Below are 18,906 nucleotides of genomic sequence, written 5' to 3'. Positions count from 1 at the left end.
TTGTATTTCTGAACATGTTTTTGTAAACAGCTAAAATAACAAAACTTGTGTCACTGTCCAAATATTTCTGGACCTAACTGTGTATATATATATATATATATATATATATATATATATATATAATATTTTAGGTGAAGATTCTTTTTCAAATTCATCAATTGGATATGTTTGTCATGCAAATACATATGTGGCTAGTGTAAAGGCCCTGTCACACACAGAGATAAATCTTTGGCAGATCTGTGGTTGCAGTGAAATCATGGACATATTGTTCCATTTGTACACGGCCACAAACCTGGCACTGATTGTCCACAATTTCACTGCAACCACAGATCTGCCGCAGATTTATCTCTGTGTGTGACAGGGCCTTAATAGTCCGTTAATACAGACAGACCATCGGCATGATATGGTCTCTGATAGGTGAACTTTTACCAATCGGCAGTTGTTTAAATGACCAACCCAATCGATGTGCACTGAGTGCTTTATACTAGATGACTCTACACTCATGGTTCTCCGCAGCACAAGTCCAGTTTACACAGGGCAATGCACCGTCGAGAACGATGATCCTTTACACTGTGCAAAAGATCATCTCAGCCAATGAGCGAGTGTTTTACATATTCATCAGGTGATCGGCAGCCTGTTTACACTACGAGATTATCGTGAAACGAGAGTTTTTAACAATGCTTGCTCACAATTCACTTGCAGTGTAAATGTCCCTCTAGGCTAAAGCCCGCTTTACACGCTACAATATATCTTACGATGTGTCGGCGGGGTCACGTCGTAAGTGACGCACATCCGGCATCGTAAGGTACATTGCAGTGTGTGACAGGTACGTGCAATTGCGATTGAACGTTAAAACGTTCATCGCATACACATCGTTGAATCCTGGCGAATTGCACGTCGGGTTGTTCAATGTTCCCGAGGCAGCACACATCGCAGTGTGTGACACCCCGGGAACATTGAACAGATCTTACCTGCCTCCCGCGGCTCCAGCCGGCTATGCGTAAGGAAGGAGGTGGGCGGGATGTTTACGTCCCGCTCATCTCCACCCCTCCGCTTCTATTGGCCGGCTGCCACGTGACGTTGATGTGACGCCGAACGTCCCTCCCACTCCAGGAAGTGGACGTTCGCCGCCCACATCGAGGTCGAATGGAAGGTAAGTACGTGTGACGGGGGTTAATCGTTTGTGCGGCACATTCAACAAAATTGAACGTGCCGCACATACGATGGGGGCGGTTACGATCGCATACGATATCGTATGCGAAATTGTGACATGTAAAGCAGGCTTAAGGATACAGAGACTTTTGCAGCTGCAGTCCAAAGGGATAAAGATAAGAAATGTCCAGCACACCGATGCAAATCAGCAATGCAGTCCTGAGCCCAGACAGTGTGTCCACCTAGATGCCACAATCAGAGTAAGATTGCTTTTCCATAGAGCTGGACTATCTCTTCCTAAGTGCATAGGAATACATGGAGTTGGATCCTTTCTTATGGGCAGATGTGACTCAATAGATAAAATCATGTAGTAGATCTACAAAGACTCCATGTAGCCTTAGCTCAAGTTCAAGTTTATTTTTGTTCTGACAGATGAAGAATTTACACATTGTCCATATTCCCGCAGCTACAGGCAGTTCCCATCACATGCTCAGAAAGCAGAATTGAAGGGAGCCCACTGTTTCCCCGTCCATGGTTACTGGATATGACCTCACGGTTGGGTCGTAATTCTGACTTTTATGGACTATGACTTGGTTCTGTTTTACTAACAATAGCAGATTAAAAACAATATTTTCTCTGAATAGTTACTGTACCTCATAATGGTCCCCAGGACAGAGCCGAGCGTAGCCCACCAGACCTAAGACAGGACGAGGGAAATGTCACAATCAGAACTCCATTACACAACACACCCTACTAACACCAATACAATGTGGTGCAGCCATTTATAGAGGACTTTATACTGATTTTTTCATGTTTAGCTCTGGACATATGATATAATAGTGGCTGCAAAGTGGATTACATTTTTTTTTCTTTTTTATTTTCTCTTCTCCAGTGCAGAGATTTTAACAATCTATATAAATCAGAAAATCTGTGTGCACAGTCCATCTTTAACACCAGACTAAAGATACTGCGAATATTGAAACTCAAAATCTTCTCCCCCACCTTCACGAGATTTGGCCCCTCGAATTGAGTCTCTATAGAAAAAAAGGAGAAAATGTGTGTGTGTGTGTGTGTGTGTGTGTGTGTGTGTGTGTGTGTGTGCGCGTGTGTGTGTGTGTGTTGAATAGAAAACTACAGTGTTTACCCAAAGGGTCTTTAAAGAATTAAGGCAACAGTGCTCAAAGAGTTGCTCTTAAATGGGCTGCAACCATATAGTCGCTAAGATGAGGCAACTTGATAAGTCCCTCGAAAGAGGGTAACTATAGCTGTCAACAACCAGTGCACAAGTAACTGAGGCCACATTTATGAGAACTGCCTCACAGTAAGATCATTCTGGTTGCCTATAGCTACTGCACAAGTAACTGGGGTCTTATTTATGAGAATTGCCTCAAAGTAAGATCGTTCTGATTGCCTATAATCACTGCAGAAGTAACTGGGGCTGCATTTATCAAGATTGCCTCACAGTAAGATCGTTCTGGTTGCCCATACCAACTAGAATGCAGTTTTCAGCATTGAAGCTGCTGACAGTTTTGCCCAAAGGATCTTATAGAATTGAAGCAATGGTGCCCGAAGAGTTGCTCTTAAAAGGGCATCAACCATATATAGTCATTGGGGCAACCTGATAAATCGCTTTAAGGTCTGTAATTACAGCAACGGCTGTCAACAACCAACGTAGAAATAAATGGGGCCTCATTTATGAGAACTGCCTCACAGTAAGATTGTCCTGGTTGCCTATAGCAACCAGAGTGCAGCTTTCAGCGTTGAAGCTGCTGGGGTAAAGTGAAAGCTGAGCTCTGATTGGTTGTTATGGACAACTAAACAGTCTGATTGTGAGGCAGTTTTCATAACTGAGATTTGAGATCCTTCAGGACACATGTTCTGCTTTATATATATAGATTCAGCTATTAAATCTCTGATCAGTGTGAGATTACTAGAAATCATAATACTAAGGACTGTGTTTTGTTCTCCTCAGTGTTATGACAAATATGTAAAAATAAAGAACTGTTGACACCAAACTAACAAAAAGGAAGAGTTGAAAATACAAAATTTTAAATGCTCAAGATGTCAACGTCAGGATGAAACTAAAAATGGAACCTTAGCACGTGTAACCAACAATGTAACATTTTCTGTGAGTGAAGCAGCGGTATTTTGCTAGTCAGGCAATAAAGAGAGATTCCTATTAATCAATTCAGGACCGTAATAAAAATAATAACAGTCTACACTTCCCTCCTCCAGCAGCGCTTTTCCTGGAAAAGTGACATGATCTGTTGCGCAACGTGCAGGCTGCAGACAGTCAGTGGCTTCGCATCCACCAAAAATTGATGAAATGCAGCTAAGCAGCAACCGCTCATTGGCTGTTGCGACACAAGTCATGTTACACGCCGAGACCAGCAGCACTGACATCACTCGAACAGCAACATTAAAGGAGGTGAGTATAGACTGTTTTATTGTAATTAGGGTCCTGAATTGATTAAGCAGGAGGTTAAGGGTACTTTACACGCTGCGATCTCGCTAGCGAGATCACAAGCGATCGTACCCGCCCCCGTCGGTTGTGCGACACGGGCAAATCATTGCCCATGGCGCACAACCTCGTTAGTCCCCGTCACACGGACTTACCTGCCCTGAGACGTCGCTCTGGCCGGCAAACCGCCTCCTTTCTAAGGGGGCGGTTCTTGCGGCGTCACAGCGACGTCACACGGCAGGCGTCCAATAGAAGCGGTGGGGCGGAGATGAGCAGGACGTAACATCCCGCCCCCCTCCTTCCTTCCGCATTGCCGGTGGAGGCAGGTAAGGAGATGTTCTTTGCTCCTGCGGTCTCACACATAGCGATATGTGCTGCCGCAGGAACGAGGAACCACTTCGCTAATAATCAGACAACGATTTTTGGTTTCAGGATGATATCTCCACAGCAAATGATTTTGACCTATTTTGCGATCGTTTAAGGTCGCTCGTAGGTATCACACACTGCGATCTCGTTACTGAAGCCGGATGTGCATCACAAACACCGTGACCCTGACTATATTTCACTAACGATATCGCAGCGTGTAAAGCCCCCTTTAGTCTAATAGTCAACAATCCCCTTAAGCGTAGTTAAACTTGGAACATGGTTTCTTGTTTGTTTGTTTTTTTAAAATTTGGAAGGCAAGTTTAAATGCCTGGAGATCGATGGGGGCATCGGATCCATTCTCTGCGCTGTCTGTACGCTCATGCATTTTATGCTTAACTGTTCAGGGGTCTATTTAGCATTCAGTGAATTTTTAGGTTCAGCTCACCTTTGGATTAGCTGTGGCCGATTTAGATGATCAGTGCACGGACAGTCAGTGGGCCGGTTCCCGGGAGCTCAAACAAGAAAAGGATTTTAGTCAAGCACCTGAAGATTTTATTCCGGTTCCAGGGTAGTCAGAGACTTGATAAAATCATTAATGTTTTATTGGTGTATAAAAATACAAAATATTAAAACCATTGCGTCTTACGCGTTTCAAGCTCAAACTGAGCTCTTACTCATAGCATGAAACGCATAAGACGCAATGATTTTAATTTTTTGTATTTTTATACACCAATAAAACATTAATGATTTTATCAAGTCTCTGAATAGCCTGGAACCGGAATAAAATCTTCAGGTGCTGGACTAAAATCCTTTTCTTGTTTAAGCTCTTGGGAAACGGCCCGCTGACTGATCATCTAAATCAGCCACAGCTAATCCAAAGGTTAATTAATCTTCAGGTGCTGGACTAAAATCCTTTTCTTATTCGGTGAAGGTATCAGGATTCGGACCCTAGTCAAACTGCAGGAGGTAATTAGGCTAAGTTCACATGTCCAGTAATCATCTGTTAGAACAGATCCATGTGCAAAAAAGTTCTGCAAACACAACCTTTTGAAAAAAAGTAGAATTTTGCAGGATTTTTTTTTTTTTTTAACATGGGAGTCTTTGGAAAACAGATCCGTTAACTGATTGCTAAATATCTTCCATTTGCAACTGATCCAGTAAGAAAAAAACCCAACAGATCCTTTACAACGGAAAAAAAGCATATGGCTAAATAGCAATCAGTTAACGGATTTGGTTTTCATAGACTCCAATGTTAAAAAAACGGATCCTGCAAAAATCTATTTTTTCAAATCGGACAAAAAAGTTGTGTTTGTAGAATTTTTTTGTCAACAGATCCATTTTAACAGATGATTACTCGACAAAAAATAAAGTGGCAGTCAAATATGAAAAGTTCAAAGTTCAGTTACTCTTTAACATTACATACCTATAGAAATTGTACCATGTTGTTACCCTAACGTGTGGGATTTACCTTTCATCTTAATGAGGAACTCTCCCAGGTGGACTTCCAGCGCTCCCTCAATCATACACATGTCCTACAATAAGACACAAGAAATATTAGATCACGTGTTTTCGCAGCCGGATCTGCATCTTTCTTGAAATTCTGACTGCGCCCTCAATCTTACCCAGTCTCGAGAATTTATTATACACAGCCCATAGGTCACAAACACAGACGGAAAAGCCACTTTCTAACAGATGTAGGGGAAATGTATTACGACTGGCGTTTCATACGTAGATATGCCAAATGTATACTGTTTAATATGTTTGCCGCTTCTTGTGCTGTCTGTGACCCAAAATTTTAATCTATGTCTGCTAGGAGTTTGCACAAAATGTAGTACATCTGTCGGTCCATGGACGCCTGGCCTATGTCAACCCTTACCCCTTTTCCTTGTCACTATTAATAAATGTCCGGAGACTCATAAAACAGCTAAAAGTGGGACTCTGTGATAATCTGTGATGAAATCTGCCAGTTAAGTGGGCATTACACACTGTAACATCTCTAGCGATGTCGCAAGCGATAGCACCCACCCACGTCGGTGGCGCGTCACGGGGTGATCGCTGCCATAGCGAATAATATCGGTACGGCAGCGCATCACACGCAATTACCTCTTCACCAACGTCGCTGTGGCCGTCGAACAATCTCTCCTTTAAGGGGAAGGTTCGTTCGGTGTCACAGCAGCGTCACTAAGCGGCCGCCCAATAGAAGCGGAGATGAGCGGGCCGGAACATCCCGCCAACCTCCTTCCTTCCTCATTGCCGGCGGTCGCAGGTACGATGTTGTTCCTCGTTCCTGCGGTGTCACACATAGCGATGTGTGCTGCCGCAGGAACGACGAACAACCTGCGTCCTGCAGCAGCAACGATATTTGGGATTAGAACGACGTGTCAATGATCAACGATTAGGTGAGTATTTTTGATCGTTAGCGGTCGTTCGTGCGTTTCACATGCAACGACGTCGCTAACGAGGCCGGATGTGCGTCACGAATTCCGTGACCCCCAACGACATCTCGTTAGCGATGTCGTTGTGTGTAAAGCCCCCTTAAATGTTCAATTTCCCTGCAGCGCCACCACAGGGGAAATTAAGCATTACACAATATCCTTTTAAATCAATTGGTTGCCCGTGTAATACAGGATGAGGCAGATCCTCCAGAGGAGGAGATGCTCTTTGTAAACTGAGAATACCGCATCCCTCTTTATTAACCCATAATAACCTAACAATATATGAAAATTAATGTTCTAAACTATTTACCTAAGCAAAAAGAGTAATATGAATTGATATTCTTTCCTTAAGGAAATGCAAAGGATGGTGCGGTTTACACATACAGTTGAAACCAGATGTTTACATACACTATCTAAAAAGATACATCTGCATGTTTTTCTCATTATTTGACATGAAATCAGAATAAACCTTTCCCGTTTTCGGCCAATTAGAGAGAGAGAGATAAAATATTTGAGGGCATTTTTATTACTTTAAACAATATGGGACAGCCCATATGATGATGTCATGTCTTTGGAAGCTTCTGATATGTTTATTGGCAACATCTGAGTTAATTAGAGACAAACCTGTGGATGTATTTTAATGCACACCTGAAATACACTGCTTCTTTGTGTACCATCACGGGAAAGTTAAAAAGAAAACAAAAAAAAGTCAAGATCTCAGGAAGAGAATTGTGGACTTGCACAAGCCTGCATCATTGTTGGGTGCAATTTCCAGATACCTGAATGTGCCTCATTCATCTGAACAAACAATTATACGCAAGTACAAACAAGATGGGAATGTCAAGCCATCATACCTCTCAGGAAGGAGATGGGTTCTGTGTACCAGAGATGTACGTGCTTTGGTCAGACATGTGCATATCAACCCAAGAACAAAAGCAAAAGACCTTGTGAAGATGCTGGCGGAAGCTGGTAAGATTGTCTCATTATCCACAGTGAAACCAGTACTGTATCAACATGGGCTGAAAGGTCACTCAGCCAGGAAGAAGCTATTACTCCAAAAGAAACCTAAAAATGCCACATTAAGGTTTGCAAATGCACACAGGAACAAAGACCTTAATTTTTGGAAACATGTCCTGGGGTCTGATGAAACTAAAATTGAATTGTTTGGCCATAAGGACCATCATTACATTTGGAAGAAAAAGGGATACATTTTGTACCCTAAGAACACCATCCCAACTGTGAAACACAGGGATGGCAGCATCAAGTTGTTGGGTTGTTTTGCTGCATGAGGGACTAGTGCACTTCACAAAACAGATGCCATCATGAGGAAAGAAGAATGTGGAATACTGAAGCAACATCTCAAGACATCAGCTAGGGACTTAAAGCTTGGGCAGAAATGGGTCTTCCAAATGAACAATGACACGAAGCATACTGCCAAACTGGTTACAAAGTGGCTTAAGGACAACAAAGTCAACATTTTGGAGTGGCCATCACAAAACCCTGATGTCAATCCTATTGAAAATGTATGGGCAAAGCTGAAAAAGCCAGGTGCGAGCAAGGCAACCTACAAACAGCTCAGTTACACCAATTCTGTCAGGAGGCATGGGCCCAAATTGCTACCAACTATTGTGAGAAGCTTGTGGAAGAATATACAAAACCTTTGACCAAAGTCATAAAGTTTAAGGATGATAGTACCAAATACCAATGAAATGTATGTAAACTTTTGACTTTGCAAAAAGTAATAAAAATGTCTTAAACCATTCTCTCTCTCATTATTCTGGCATTTGGCAAATATAAATAATTTTGGTTCCTTATTGACCTAAATTGGGAATGGTTTATTCTGATTTCATCTCAGATAGTGAGAAAAACCTGCAGATGTGTCTTTTTATATGGTGTATGTAAACGTCTGGTTTCAACTGTACCTAAATGACGGTCATGCTTCTTGCAAGATTGAGAAAACCAAGTTTTCATCCTTCCCTTCCAAGTATCCCACTTTGACAATTAGTTGCTTAATAAAATTTTCAGCTGTTCTTAAGAAACTATTCTTTTGCTTACAGCTTGTTGCCTAGGAGGCCGACCACTGCTGCTGTCTAGCTTGTAAGCACTGCTCTGAAGCTGTCTAGGATTGGGAGTTAACATGGCTCTTCAGCCATTCTGAGAAGGCCAATGTCCCAGACGATGGGAGGAGGGGAACATAAACATGGGATGGAGGAAAGGTGGGGTTATTATAATGTGAAGTAGTAGGGTCAGTGGTGGGTGAGGGGGTAAAAAGGCCAGGTAGTGGCGGGGGTTTAATTATTCTCATTCCTAGAGACAGAATTATACTCCCACCCTAACTATTGGGGATACTTGAGGAGTGGCAATTGGTAACGGACAGTCTTATGAGGCTATGGTTGCTAATGGCGCTTGGAGGGGTCCTTGAAGTTGGTTCTAAACTGGCCAGGGGGATTCATCAGGATATGGATTCCCTAATTGTAAAGGATTTCTTAGTTGATCTGGTGATTTTTGGGACACCCAGCAAAGGAATGTCGGGTCCCTGTGAACCTGTTCATGGAAAAGGACCCCTTTGGTTATGGTGCTCCTGAGCCTATGAGGCTTATGGCTGGGAGTAATTGTGGTTTATTGTTTTGGTTTTGCCAATCATCAGAGCTCTTTTGTGGCTTCAAGGACCTTACCAAGTTTAGGGTATTCTTCAATTTGTTAAATTGTGATGTATTTCTTAAATAAAGGCTGCTGTGGAGAATTTATCCAAGCTGAAGTGTCTGAGAATTTTATTAATGGAGGTATCGGTGGGTAAACGTCTTGGGTTAGACCACCAGAGTGTACAAATCCAGGGTCATGGACAGCTTTAAAACACTGCTTACAAGCTCAACAGTAAAGAGCTTGTAAGCACTGCTCATGTTCTGATGTCTTCTAGCATTGGTTGGGCTCCAAAACAACAAGCTGTATACAAAAGAAAAGTGTCAATATGTAAAAAATGGCTAAGAATTTTAATAAGTAGCAAATGGCAAATTTGCTTGTATTTCGGAGCACCATCTGACAACCCCAATTTATGAAGATGAGAATAACCCTATAAGGCTAGTTTCACACTTGCGTTGAACGGTATCCGTTGCATTGCGTTGTGTAACGGATGCAACGGATGTGTTGCATATAGTGGCACAACGGATGCAACGGATGCTGCAAAACAACGCAATTTGTTTTGATTTTTTTTTTTTTTACAGTTTTAGCGGCAGACTATTGTGAACGATCAGCTGATCACTCCCAGTAGCCGGCCGCCGGGTGATCAGCTGAGCGCTCCCTGCAGCCGACCGCCGGGTGATCAGCTGAGCGCTGTCACTTGCCGGCCGCCGGGTGATCAGCTGATCGCTCCCTGCAGCTGACCGCCGGGTGATCAGCTGAGTGCTGTCACTTGCCAGCACCCGGGCATGCCGGCGGGCGGGCGCTCAGCTGAGCGCTGTGACTTGCCGGCGGCCGGGCATGCTGGCGGCCGGTCGCTCAGCTGAGCGCTGTCGCTTGCCGACGGCAGAGCGCTCAGCTGAACGTTCGGCCACCGCGAGCCAAAATAAAGTTTGATTTTAAAAAAAAAAAAAAAAGAGCATGCGCGGTGAAATCCAGAGGATTCCGCTGCTCAAAACAACGTTACATGCTGCGTTCCTCCTGCTGGGCGGAAGCAACGGAGCGTCGCCCAGTGGAAGCAACGCAGGTCCTTTTGGTACAATCCGTCACCCATACAAGTCTATGGGAAACAGCGGAATCCGTTAACGGATTCCGCTGTTTTCCAAAAGGGCAGATTGTAAAGGAAGGAAATAAACGCAAGTGTGAAAGTACCCTAACCTGTGTCACCTCCCACCTATCCAGTGCTGTCAGCAGTTTTAAAGAGGTCAAAACTGCTCTCAGACTCCCTCTAATTAATGAAAACATATATTAATACTTTAGACAACAAGAATTCTCAGGTGAATATGAAAAATACTTCCCAGGTCATTAGTAACATATTACAGATTATTGAGTTTTATAGATCCAAGTAAACTTTTCCTTATCATTCTACTATTTTTTTTATTTTATTTAAGTTTTTTGTTTTTTTTCTGGCCCTTTAATAGAAAGATGCAGAGGTCGTGCTTAGTACAGTGAAGTCACAAGGTTTATGCAAAGATGTCACCACATTGGAAATGAAAAAGGCCAGACAGACGATCCTATTAATATCCCAGCTGCTGGGGTCTCTCAGCTCATTTCCATCAAGAATCTGCTGTACATATAGAGACAAATAACATCTGTCCGCCCTCATTCTGCACACGTGTATCTGGCATGTCCTTACTGTTTATGGACATTTTCAGCCTGTTGCGCTAATGTAAAGCAGATGCCTACTGGACTCCTGGGTAGGACATGATATATAAGGGACTCATGAATGTCAGCGGAGCCTCTTTACATACAGATATATTATTGAGTAGTGAAGACACTGTCATCATTATCAGTCCAGGCTCCTTGTCCCCTGCAGATATGGCTCTGGAATATATTGAGGCGCCTTCCATTCCAGATTGGGATCCTAATGAAATATAACTATTATAAGATGTGAGGAAATTGTCACACGGAGTTTTGCACAAACTTTGCCAACTGTCATGGCGGGGTTCAACTGTACAGATTGCAGAATCTGACACTCCGCCAATGGCTTCTTGGTGTCTAGGATTAACAAAGGCAGACTCGGGCATTGACCGGCTGTGTGCTCATTCATAAGCAGGCTAGCAAGAGTTAATCTCTACAAGTCTGCTTGCTCCTTTAATCACATGTTGTGGGGAGACCTAGCACATCTGCTCCCCTCCTATTTATACTGTTGGAATCCTTCTACCTATGCCAGCTATAGTTTGTTCTGTGTTGGTCTGTCTAGTGTGCTGTCCCAGACTCTCTGGTGAAAGTTGTGTTTAGTGGTGCTTTTTGATTGGTGCAGTAGAGGAGTTTACACCTGTTGCTTTGTACTTCCTTCCTGCTCTTATTTCCTCCTGAACCTCTTATTGTCTTATCCTGTGTGTGTTACGTGACAGAGTATTAGTTTTTCTCTTGTCTGTCTTTATCTGTGATTTCTACATTCTCCTGTCCCGTCCCACTGGAGGGATTAGATCAGGACTAGTCAGGAGCAGGGCCAGGAAGGAAAATCAGGCCTCTCCACCATTAGGAGTATCCTTGAGGTGAGGGATAGCGTAGGGTCCCCTAGCTTAAGGGACAGCTTAGGAACCCCGGTTCCCCGCTATCTCAAAGTCACCATGACAAAAATGTAGTGTGGAAACAAAACCTCACAAAGTTACAGAGTAACTCCCATCTTCATAGATAGTGTATGTTAAAACAAGTACTTTTTCAATTTACTGCTTATTAAAATTTGCAGCAGTTTTTGATACATTAAAGCAAACCAATCAGCAGGATTTTCCTATATAACCTAAAGCCAGTGCTATACTGGCACTATCAGGCTGAATCTATACATACCTGTAATGGTCAGCTGGGATGTATAGGTTTTGAAACACAAGCAAGTAAAGTTTGTAAAATGAGCAGCTTTTTGAATGACAGCAGCTGTCAATCAGCTGATAGCTGGGGGTGGGTATTATTATTATTATTATTAATAATAATATTTATTTATAGAGCACTATTAATTCTATGGTGCTGTACATGAGAAGGGGGTTACATACAGGATACATATACAAGTTACAATAGACAGACTAGTACAGAGGGAAGAGGACCCTGCCCTTGCGGGCTTACATTCTGTAGGGATTCATAGTTATGTCCTCCCCCTGTTATTTATGCTAATTCTATTATGGAATCGTTTTACTTTGTGACTAGAAGGACCTGTGCTGATGTCTTACCCATGTGACCAAAAGGCGCCAGGCCTCAGCCAACAGAAAAATAAGGCTAGTTTCACACTTGCGTTCAGCGCCTTCCGTCACTATGGAGAATAGCGCAGTCCATTAACAGACCGCGCTATTCTCCATAGAGTTGTATGGACGACGCACTGTAACGCAAGTGTCTGCGTTGCATCCGCTGGACGACGCAGCGGCGTTATTTTGACGCTGCGTCTAGCGGATTGAACGCAGCATGTAACGTTTTTTGGAGCGTTAAAATAGCGCACCATGACGGATTCTGTTGGAATCCGCCACGGTGTCTAATGATTGTCTATGGTGGCGGTTTCTGCCGCTATGCGCTAAGCGGCGGAATCCGCTGACGGATTTCGTCACGTTCTACTGCACATGCTCAGCATGTCCAGCAGAACGATCGAAATCGTTTAAAATCACTCCTGGTCTCTGTCCCCCCTCTCCCCTCCTCTCTCATACTCACCGATCACCGGCGCGGCGCTGCACGGCGTCCACACTGCTGCGGCGGCTTTTCCTCTTTTGAAAAAGCCGGCCGCCCATTATTCAATCTCGTATTCCCTGCTTTCCCCGCCCACCGACGCCTATGATTGGTTGAAGCCAGACCCGCCCCCACGCTGACTGACAGCTGTCTCACCGCAACCAATCACAGCCGCCGGTGGGCGGGTCTATACTGTGCAGTGAAATAAATAAATAATTTAAAAAAACGGCGTGCGGTCCCCCCCAATTTTAATACCAGCCAGATAAAGCCATACGGCTGAAGGCTGGTATTCTCAGGCTGGGGAGCCCCACATTATGGGGAGCCCCCCAGCCTAACAATATCAGCCAGCAGCCGCCCATTAGATGCGACAGTTCTCGGACTGTACCCGGCTCTTCCCGATTTGCCCTGGTGCGTTGGCAAATCGGGGTAATAAGGAGTTATTGGCAGCCCATAGCTGCCAATAAGTCCTAGATTAATCATGTCAGGCGTCTCCACGAGATACCCTCCATGATTAATCTGTAAGTTAAAGAAAATAAACACACACACCCGAAAAAATCCTTTATTTGAAATAAAAGACAAAAAAACCACCCTCTTTTACCACTTTATTAAAATCCCCAAATACCCCTCCAGGTCCGACGTAATCCAGAGGTCCCGCAACACATCCAGCTCTGCTACATGAAGCTGACAGGAGCGGCAGTAGAACGCCGCTCCTGTGAGCTCCACGCAGCAGCTGAAGTGAATGCCGCTGTCAGCGGGGACGTCACTGAGGTAATGCCGGTGTGTGTGTGCGGTGATGATGGGTGCGGTAGTGTCGGGATGTGTGCAGGAATGATGAGGGCTGTAGTGTCGGGCTGTGTGCGGGGCTGTGTGCGGGGATGTCGGGCTGTGTGCGGTGATGTGTGCGGGGGTGTCGGGCTGTGTGCGGGGATGTCGGTCTGTGTGCGGGGATGTCGGGCTGTGTGCGGGGATGTCGGGCTGTGTGCGGGGATGTCGGGCTGTGTGCGGGGATGTCGGGCTGTGTGCGGGGATGTCGGGCTGTGTGCGGGGATGTCGGGCTGTGTGTGGGGATGTCGGGCTGTGTGCGGGAATGTCGGGATGTGTGCAGGGATGTCGGGCTGTGTGCGGGGATGTCGGGCTGTGTGCGGGGATGTCGGGCTGTGTGCGGGAATGTCGGGCTGTGTGCGGGAATGTCGGGCTGTGTGCGGGGATGTCGGGCTGTGTGCGGGGATGTCGGGCTGTGTGCGGGGGTGTCGGGCTGTGTGCGGCGATGTCGGGCTGTGCGCGGGGATGATGGGTGCTCTCTCTCTCTCGGCCCAAAGAAAACTTAACGCAATGCGTTATTTCACTGGAATCCGTGGCCTTTATTATCACACTTTTTGCAAGGCATCCGTTACATGCGTTACACAACGCAATGTGACGGATGCCGTTCAACACAAGTGTGAAACTAGCCTAAGTTGCTTCCTGGTATAAGCTATGTTGGCTGAGGCCCCGACCTTACTGGTCTCATGGTTATGACATCAGCACAGGTCCTTCTAGTCACAAAGTAAAACGATTCCATAATAAAATTAGCATAAATAACAGGGGGAGGGGATTACTATGAATACCCACCCCAGCTATCAGCTGCTGCAGCTGCTGTCATTCAAAAAGCTGCTCATTTTACAAACTTTACTTGCTTGTGTTTTCAAAACCTATACATCCCAGCTGACAACTAAAGGTATGTAAAGAATCAGCCTGATCGTGCCAGTATAGCACTGGCTTTAGGTTATATAGGAAAATCCTGGTGATTGGTGTGCTTTAACATTGTTCTTTTCTTTTGTTTACAGCTCATTGCCTATGAGACCGACCACCGCTACTGTACAGTTTGTGAGCACAGCACTGAAACTGCTGGGATTAGGAGGCAACGGCATGCTCCAGTGATCCTGGCCAGCTTAATACAGTGCATACAAGCTCAACAGAAAAGAGCTTGTAAGTAATAGTCACGTTCTGCTTTCTATCAGTGATGGTCGGTGGTCAGTCGATCATATTGTGCCCAAAGTCTTGTGTTTTATCATGTTGTGTTGTTTTCAAATATTGCAGTTTTTGGCATGGTTTGGGAAAATGGTAGCAAAAAATACACAGTGTGAACACAAATTACACAGAAAATAAGCAGGGCAGTTTTTGAAAACTGCATATGTGACAAGGTGCAGAACCATGTACACTTCTGTAATGACGTTGGTGAGGACAGGGCTACATGTGACAAGGAGTAGAGTCTTTTGGCAGTGCAGAGTATTTCAGGAAATGATTGCTGTCTGAATGATGTCGCAGAGTTAAACCATATCCTACCTCAGTGCACTCCTGGAAGTTCTTGCTCAGCTCTACGAGACTTTCTCTGGATGCTTTTGTTGATGGAGACAAGGAAAATGCATGTTTCATGTTGCACGTCCCAACTCGTAGCCGCCATTGTATGCAGTAGGTTTCATACAGCTCTTCAATCTATGGGAAGGGGAACTTTTTCAGTACATTAGTCAGGATGCTTGTTACTTCTTAATGCATAGTATGTATATATTGTTTTTTTCTCACTGCTGCTGTGACGCGTAGAGTTTGCATGATGGAACCAAGGTTTCAAGGGAACCTGTCAAGTTCACCGTGCCCCCCCCAAACCACCAGCAGTTGTATCTTCCTATCTAAATCCCCTGCCAAAGAGTCCTTTTATTACATTGGACACAAACAGATAGATATTTATAAAAAGTATTTCTAAAGTCCGTTTATGATATGCAAATGACCCCTTAGACTACTCGATGGGTTAGTTTCCCCAAACTAGCCTGGTCACTGAGCTGATAGGTGCAGATTAAGGAAAGGGCTGAACGTAGCACTGCCGTTTGAAGAAAATCCAAGACCAAATGGATAGGAATCGTGATCTTTATTCGTCTACGCGTTTCAGAGATTATTCTCTTTTTTCAGGACCAAAAGGTCGAATAAAGATCTCGATTCCTATCCATTTGGTCTTTGATTTTCTTCAAACATCAGTGCGGTGTTTGACGCATTCCTTGATCTGCACCTATCATCTCCCACCCCAGGTAGCTGCTGTCATGGTTCGCCTCCCTGTCCACATGGCTAGGGGGCGGAGCCTTCTCTCGAGCCTCACTTCCAGACCCTGGATGCCTTAAAAGCTGGCATTTCCAGTGAATCAGTGCCGGCTATAAGCTTAGCACTGCTTTGCCTGTGATTGCTGGTCCTGTGAGTGATATCCTGATCTGTCTGTTCCTGTGCTCCCATGCCCTTGTCTGTGTTCCATCCCCTGGTCGTCCCTCCTGTCCTCTGTCCCCTCTCCTATTCCCCATTCGATTGTTTCCTCCGGTACTGACCTTGGCCTGACTTTGACTCCGCTTTTGCTCGTCCCTCCGGTCCTGCTTCTGCCCGTACGGTGTTTGACCCAGCCTGTCTGAATATTCCTTGCATGCTTTGCAGCTCTGCTTCTCAGCTGTGCTTTGAGGTAATGCATGAAAACGCTGTGAATTCACTTCCTGGTTCTCATTGCTCTGTGTAGTGTATTATGCTACAGAGCTCTGGCTCCCCCTGGTGGCAGCATTACAGCTGCAGCAGCCGTTGATACACATTTTAACAGTGGTTGTGACTTTCACAACTATTACAGGTGAGCCTTCCTGATCCTTTCGTATCCACTACTCTACTCGACCCTATGTGCGCTTTTTGTGTCCCTCAATTTCTTTTTATGATAACATGATTTACAAGAGCCAGCTTCATCGCCAGTGTTGGACAAATTTTGCGCATGCGCGAGGCTTTATTTACTCACATCATTGAACATCTGAAGCTGAGTGTACGAGTCTCGTCTTCAGAGAGGCGCACTGCGCATGACCAAGAGTGCGGAAGACGGCATAGACAGGAGAACCGAAGAACATCCATTTCCGTACTCCTGATCATGCGCAGTGCAATTCTCTGAAGCCAGTGGACATATGATTTTAAACATCCGTCGATCAGTTAATACCGTAAATCGGTCTATGTAAACAGACCCTTTGGGTATGTGCACGTGATGTCCTTTCTAGGAGGGCAAAACCAATCTGGTTTTTAGCCAGAAACAGCTTTAGGAAATATCTGAAGCTTCTTTTTTTAGCATGATTTTGGTCACATCCTAAACATTTTTTTTACATCTTTCTCCAGCAACATTTTTTGGGAGCCACTTCTAGGATTTTTGAGACCTCTGTTTTTACTACCCTTTTCTGGACATTTTTCAAACTACACAAAACAATAAAGAAACCACTAAAAGTTCTTAAGCAAAAACGCTCAAACCCCCCCCCAAACACTTAAAGGCCTATTTCACACGTCAGTGAAAAAGACAGACTTTTTCACTGACGAGTTAAAAACGTTTCACGGCACACATGGGTTGTCCATGAGCAATCCGTGATCCGCCATCTGTGATTGCATATGGCGATAAACTCACCTGTCCCTGCTCCTGCTGTCCTTGGTGCTGAACTCTTCGGCTCTTCTATGTTTCCTGTCGCCGATGACCCCACTGCAGCTATTTCCGGGTCGGCTGTGGCTGCATTCATGAATATGCATGTCAGTAATTAGCTGGCTCTGAAGCAGCAGCCAGCAGAGGCAGGAGACAAGCAGCACTGGAGAAGGTGAGTTAAAAAGCTGATTATTTTCAATGTCCATATTTTTCTGGTACGTGTTTCACGGATCACACCATAGTGTGGTCCGCGGGACATCAGTGCCAAAAAAACCCAGACATGTTTCCATGTTTTATCCAGAAAAGTAAAGGCTTTGAAGACAGCTGAGGGAAGAGACACAACAGAAGGGTGCACCGGCATTTACTCCCAGAACTACCCGGGATCGGCGGAGGTCCCTGACAGTGGGTCCCAGCAGTCCAAAGGCACCAGTGTGCTGCAGCCCTGGAACTGTGAGTAAACATCTTGAAACTGCACCCCCTGGTGTTGCCTCCATTATTTCGCCTGCACTGCACCATCTACAACACCCTCATAGACTCTGACAAGCACCACTGGTTGCCCCGGGGTACCGCTCCACCTGTGGGGAGCAGGACCATCCAAGCTGCCATTCCACCAGCCCCGGAGGCCCCATACAGCAGCGGCGGCTTAATAGCCGCAAACCACAGGTGGCGTCACGAATAACCTAAAAACTTTATTATTAATCATCACCCCCACTGAACCATATTAGTTGACCCCGCCAGGGTCACGGAGTCGAGCCCCGCCACCACTGACTACCCCCGGACTAGTCCGGCCCGGCACGGGTGTCCCATTTCCCTGGGGTGAGCGAGTCAATAACAGCAAGTCATCTTTACATATTAATTTCTTTGTTCATTCTTTTGAGCATATTCAGGGGGCTTTTAGAGCAGACCAGCTCCAAATCTGCCTTAAAAAAACTTTCATGTGACCATACCCTTAGGCTATGTGCACACAGAGTTTGGGGTTTATTTTTTAGGTGGCAAAATCAAGTTTCCAGCAATGTTCACACGATGCAGTTGCTGAGTATTCCCAGGGAAAGCTCCCTCAGGAGAACACCAGGGATCGTTTGTCTAAGGCGTCTTTGCCATTGTTCTTTTGGCCTTTCTGCTGCCAGAATCTGGTACTCTACGCCGTTAAGTATAGAGAGAGGGAGGCTGCCACATGGGGTTTCTGAACACTGAATTAGTAAAAAATAGTAACATAAGACAGAACATTTGAACGTCATTTTGACATTGCTGTGCATTATGTCCATTTTTGAGCCAGTTTTGGGTGCATTTTCAACTGAATACACCTGAAAAAGGCGCCGCTTGCACATAGCCAGTATTTGCAAAAAACTCCATGTCCACATACCCTTATGTGGCGCCCCTGAGGTTCCAGTCGCCACAGAGGTACTACACCTCAGCCATTCCCGGGTAAGGAGGAGGTCACAGCTCTTTGCACACATAAACAGATACACACTTTATTTAGCGACACTCCATTAGACCATGGTTAGGGCCCATCACAACTCGGGCCCGAAGCCAGCTTGGGGGTGGGGTTTAGTTGGTGGGAGCACACTGTAGAATGTGAGTCAGTTGGGAAGTAGGAGCGGAGAAGTGAGGACCTGTGGTCTGGAGCTGGAGCAGTTCGACCCTGGAATGGGAGAGAAGGGGTCCTAGAGCCCACGGGAAGTGCGCCATACACCTGTGGCCTCGATCCACAGACGGCA

At 45.1% G+C, this 18,906-nt stretch overlaps 1 protein-coding gene across 5 annotated transcripts in view; it reads right to left on the bottom strand.

Moving 5' to 3' along the window:
- The window catches only part of RIPOR3 (RIPOR family member 3), a 259,002-nt gene that overhangs the window by 96,608 nt on the left and 143,488 nt on the right, over positions 1 to 18,906 (bottom strand). For all 5 annotated transcript variants that reach the window (XM_075350608.1, XM_075350607.1, XM_075350606.1 and 2 more), the window contains 3 exons: positions 15,064 to 15,213; positions 5,448 to 5,511; positions 1,806 to 1,849 (listed from right to left, as the gene is read on the bottom strand). In XM_075350608.1, the coding sequence (XP_075206723.1) occupies positions 1,806 to 1,849; positions 5,448 to 5,511; positions 15,064 to 15,213 (258 nt within the window). The remainder of the gene's footprint in view (positions 1 to 1,805; positions 1,850 to 5,447; positions 5,512 to 15,063; positions 15,214 to 18,906) is intronic.

This window comes from Anomaloglossus baeobatrachus, chromosome 5, assembly GCF_048569485.1.
Source record: "Anomaloglossus baeobatrachus isolate aAnoBae1 chromosome 5, aAnoBae1.hap1, whole genome shotgun sequence".
Lineage (NCBI taxonomy): Eukaryota > Metazoa > Chordata > Amphibia > Anura > Aromobatidae > Anomaloglossus > Anomaloglossus baeobatrachus.
The sequence above is the reverse complement of the archived record's forward strand: the minus strand, read 5'-3'. Positions and strand labels throughout refer to the sequence as shown.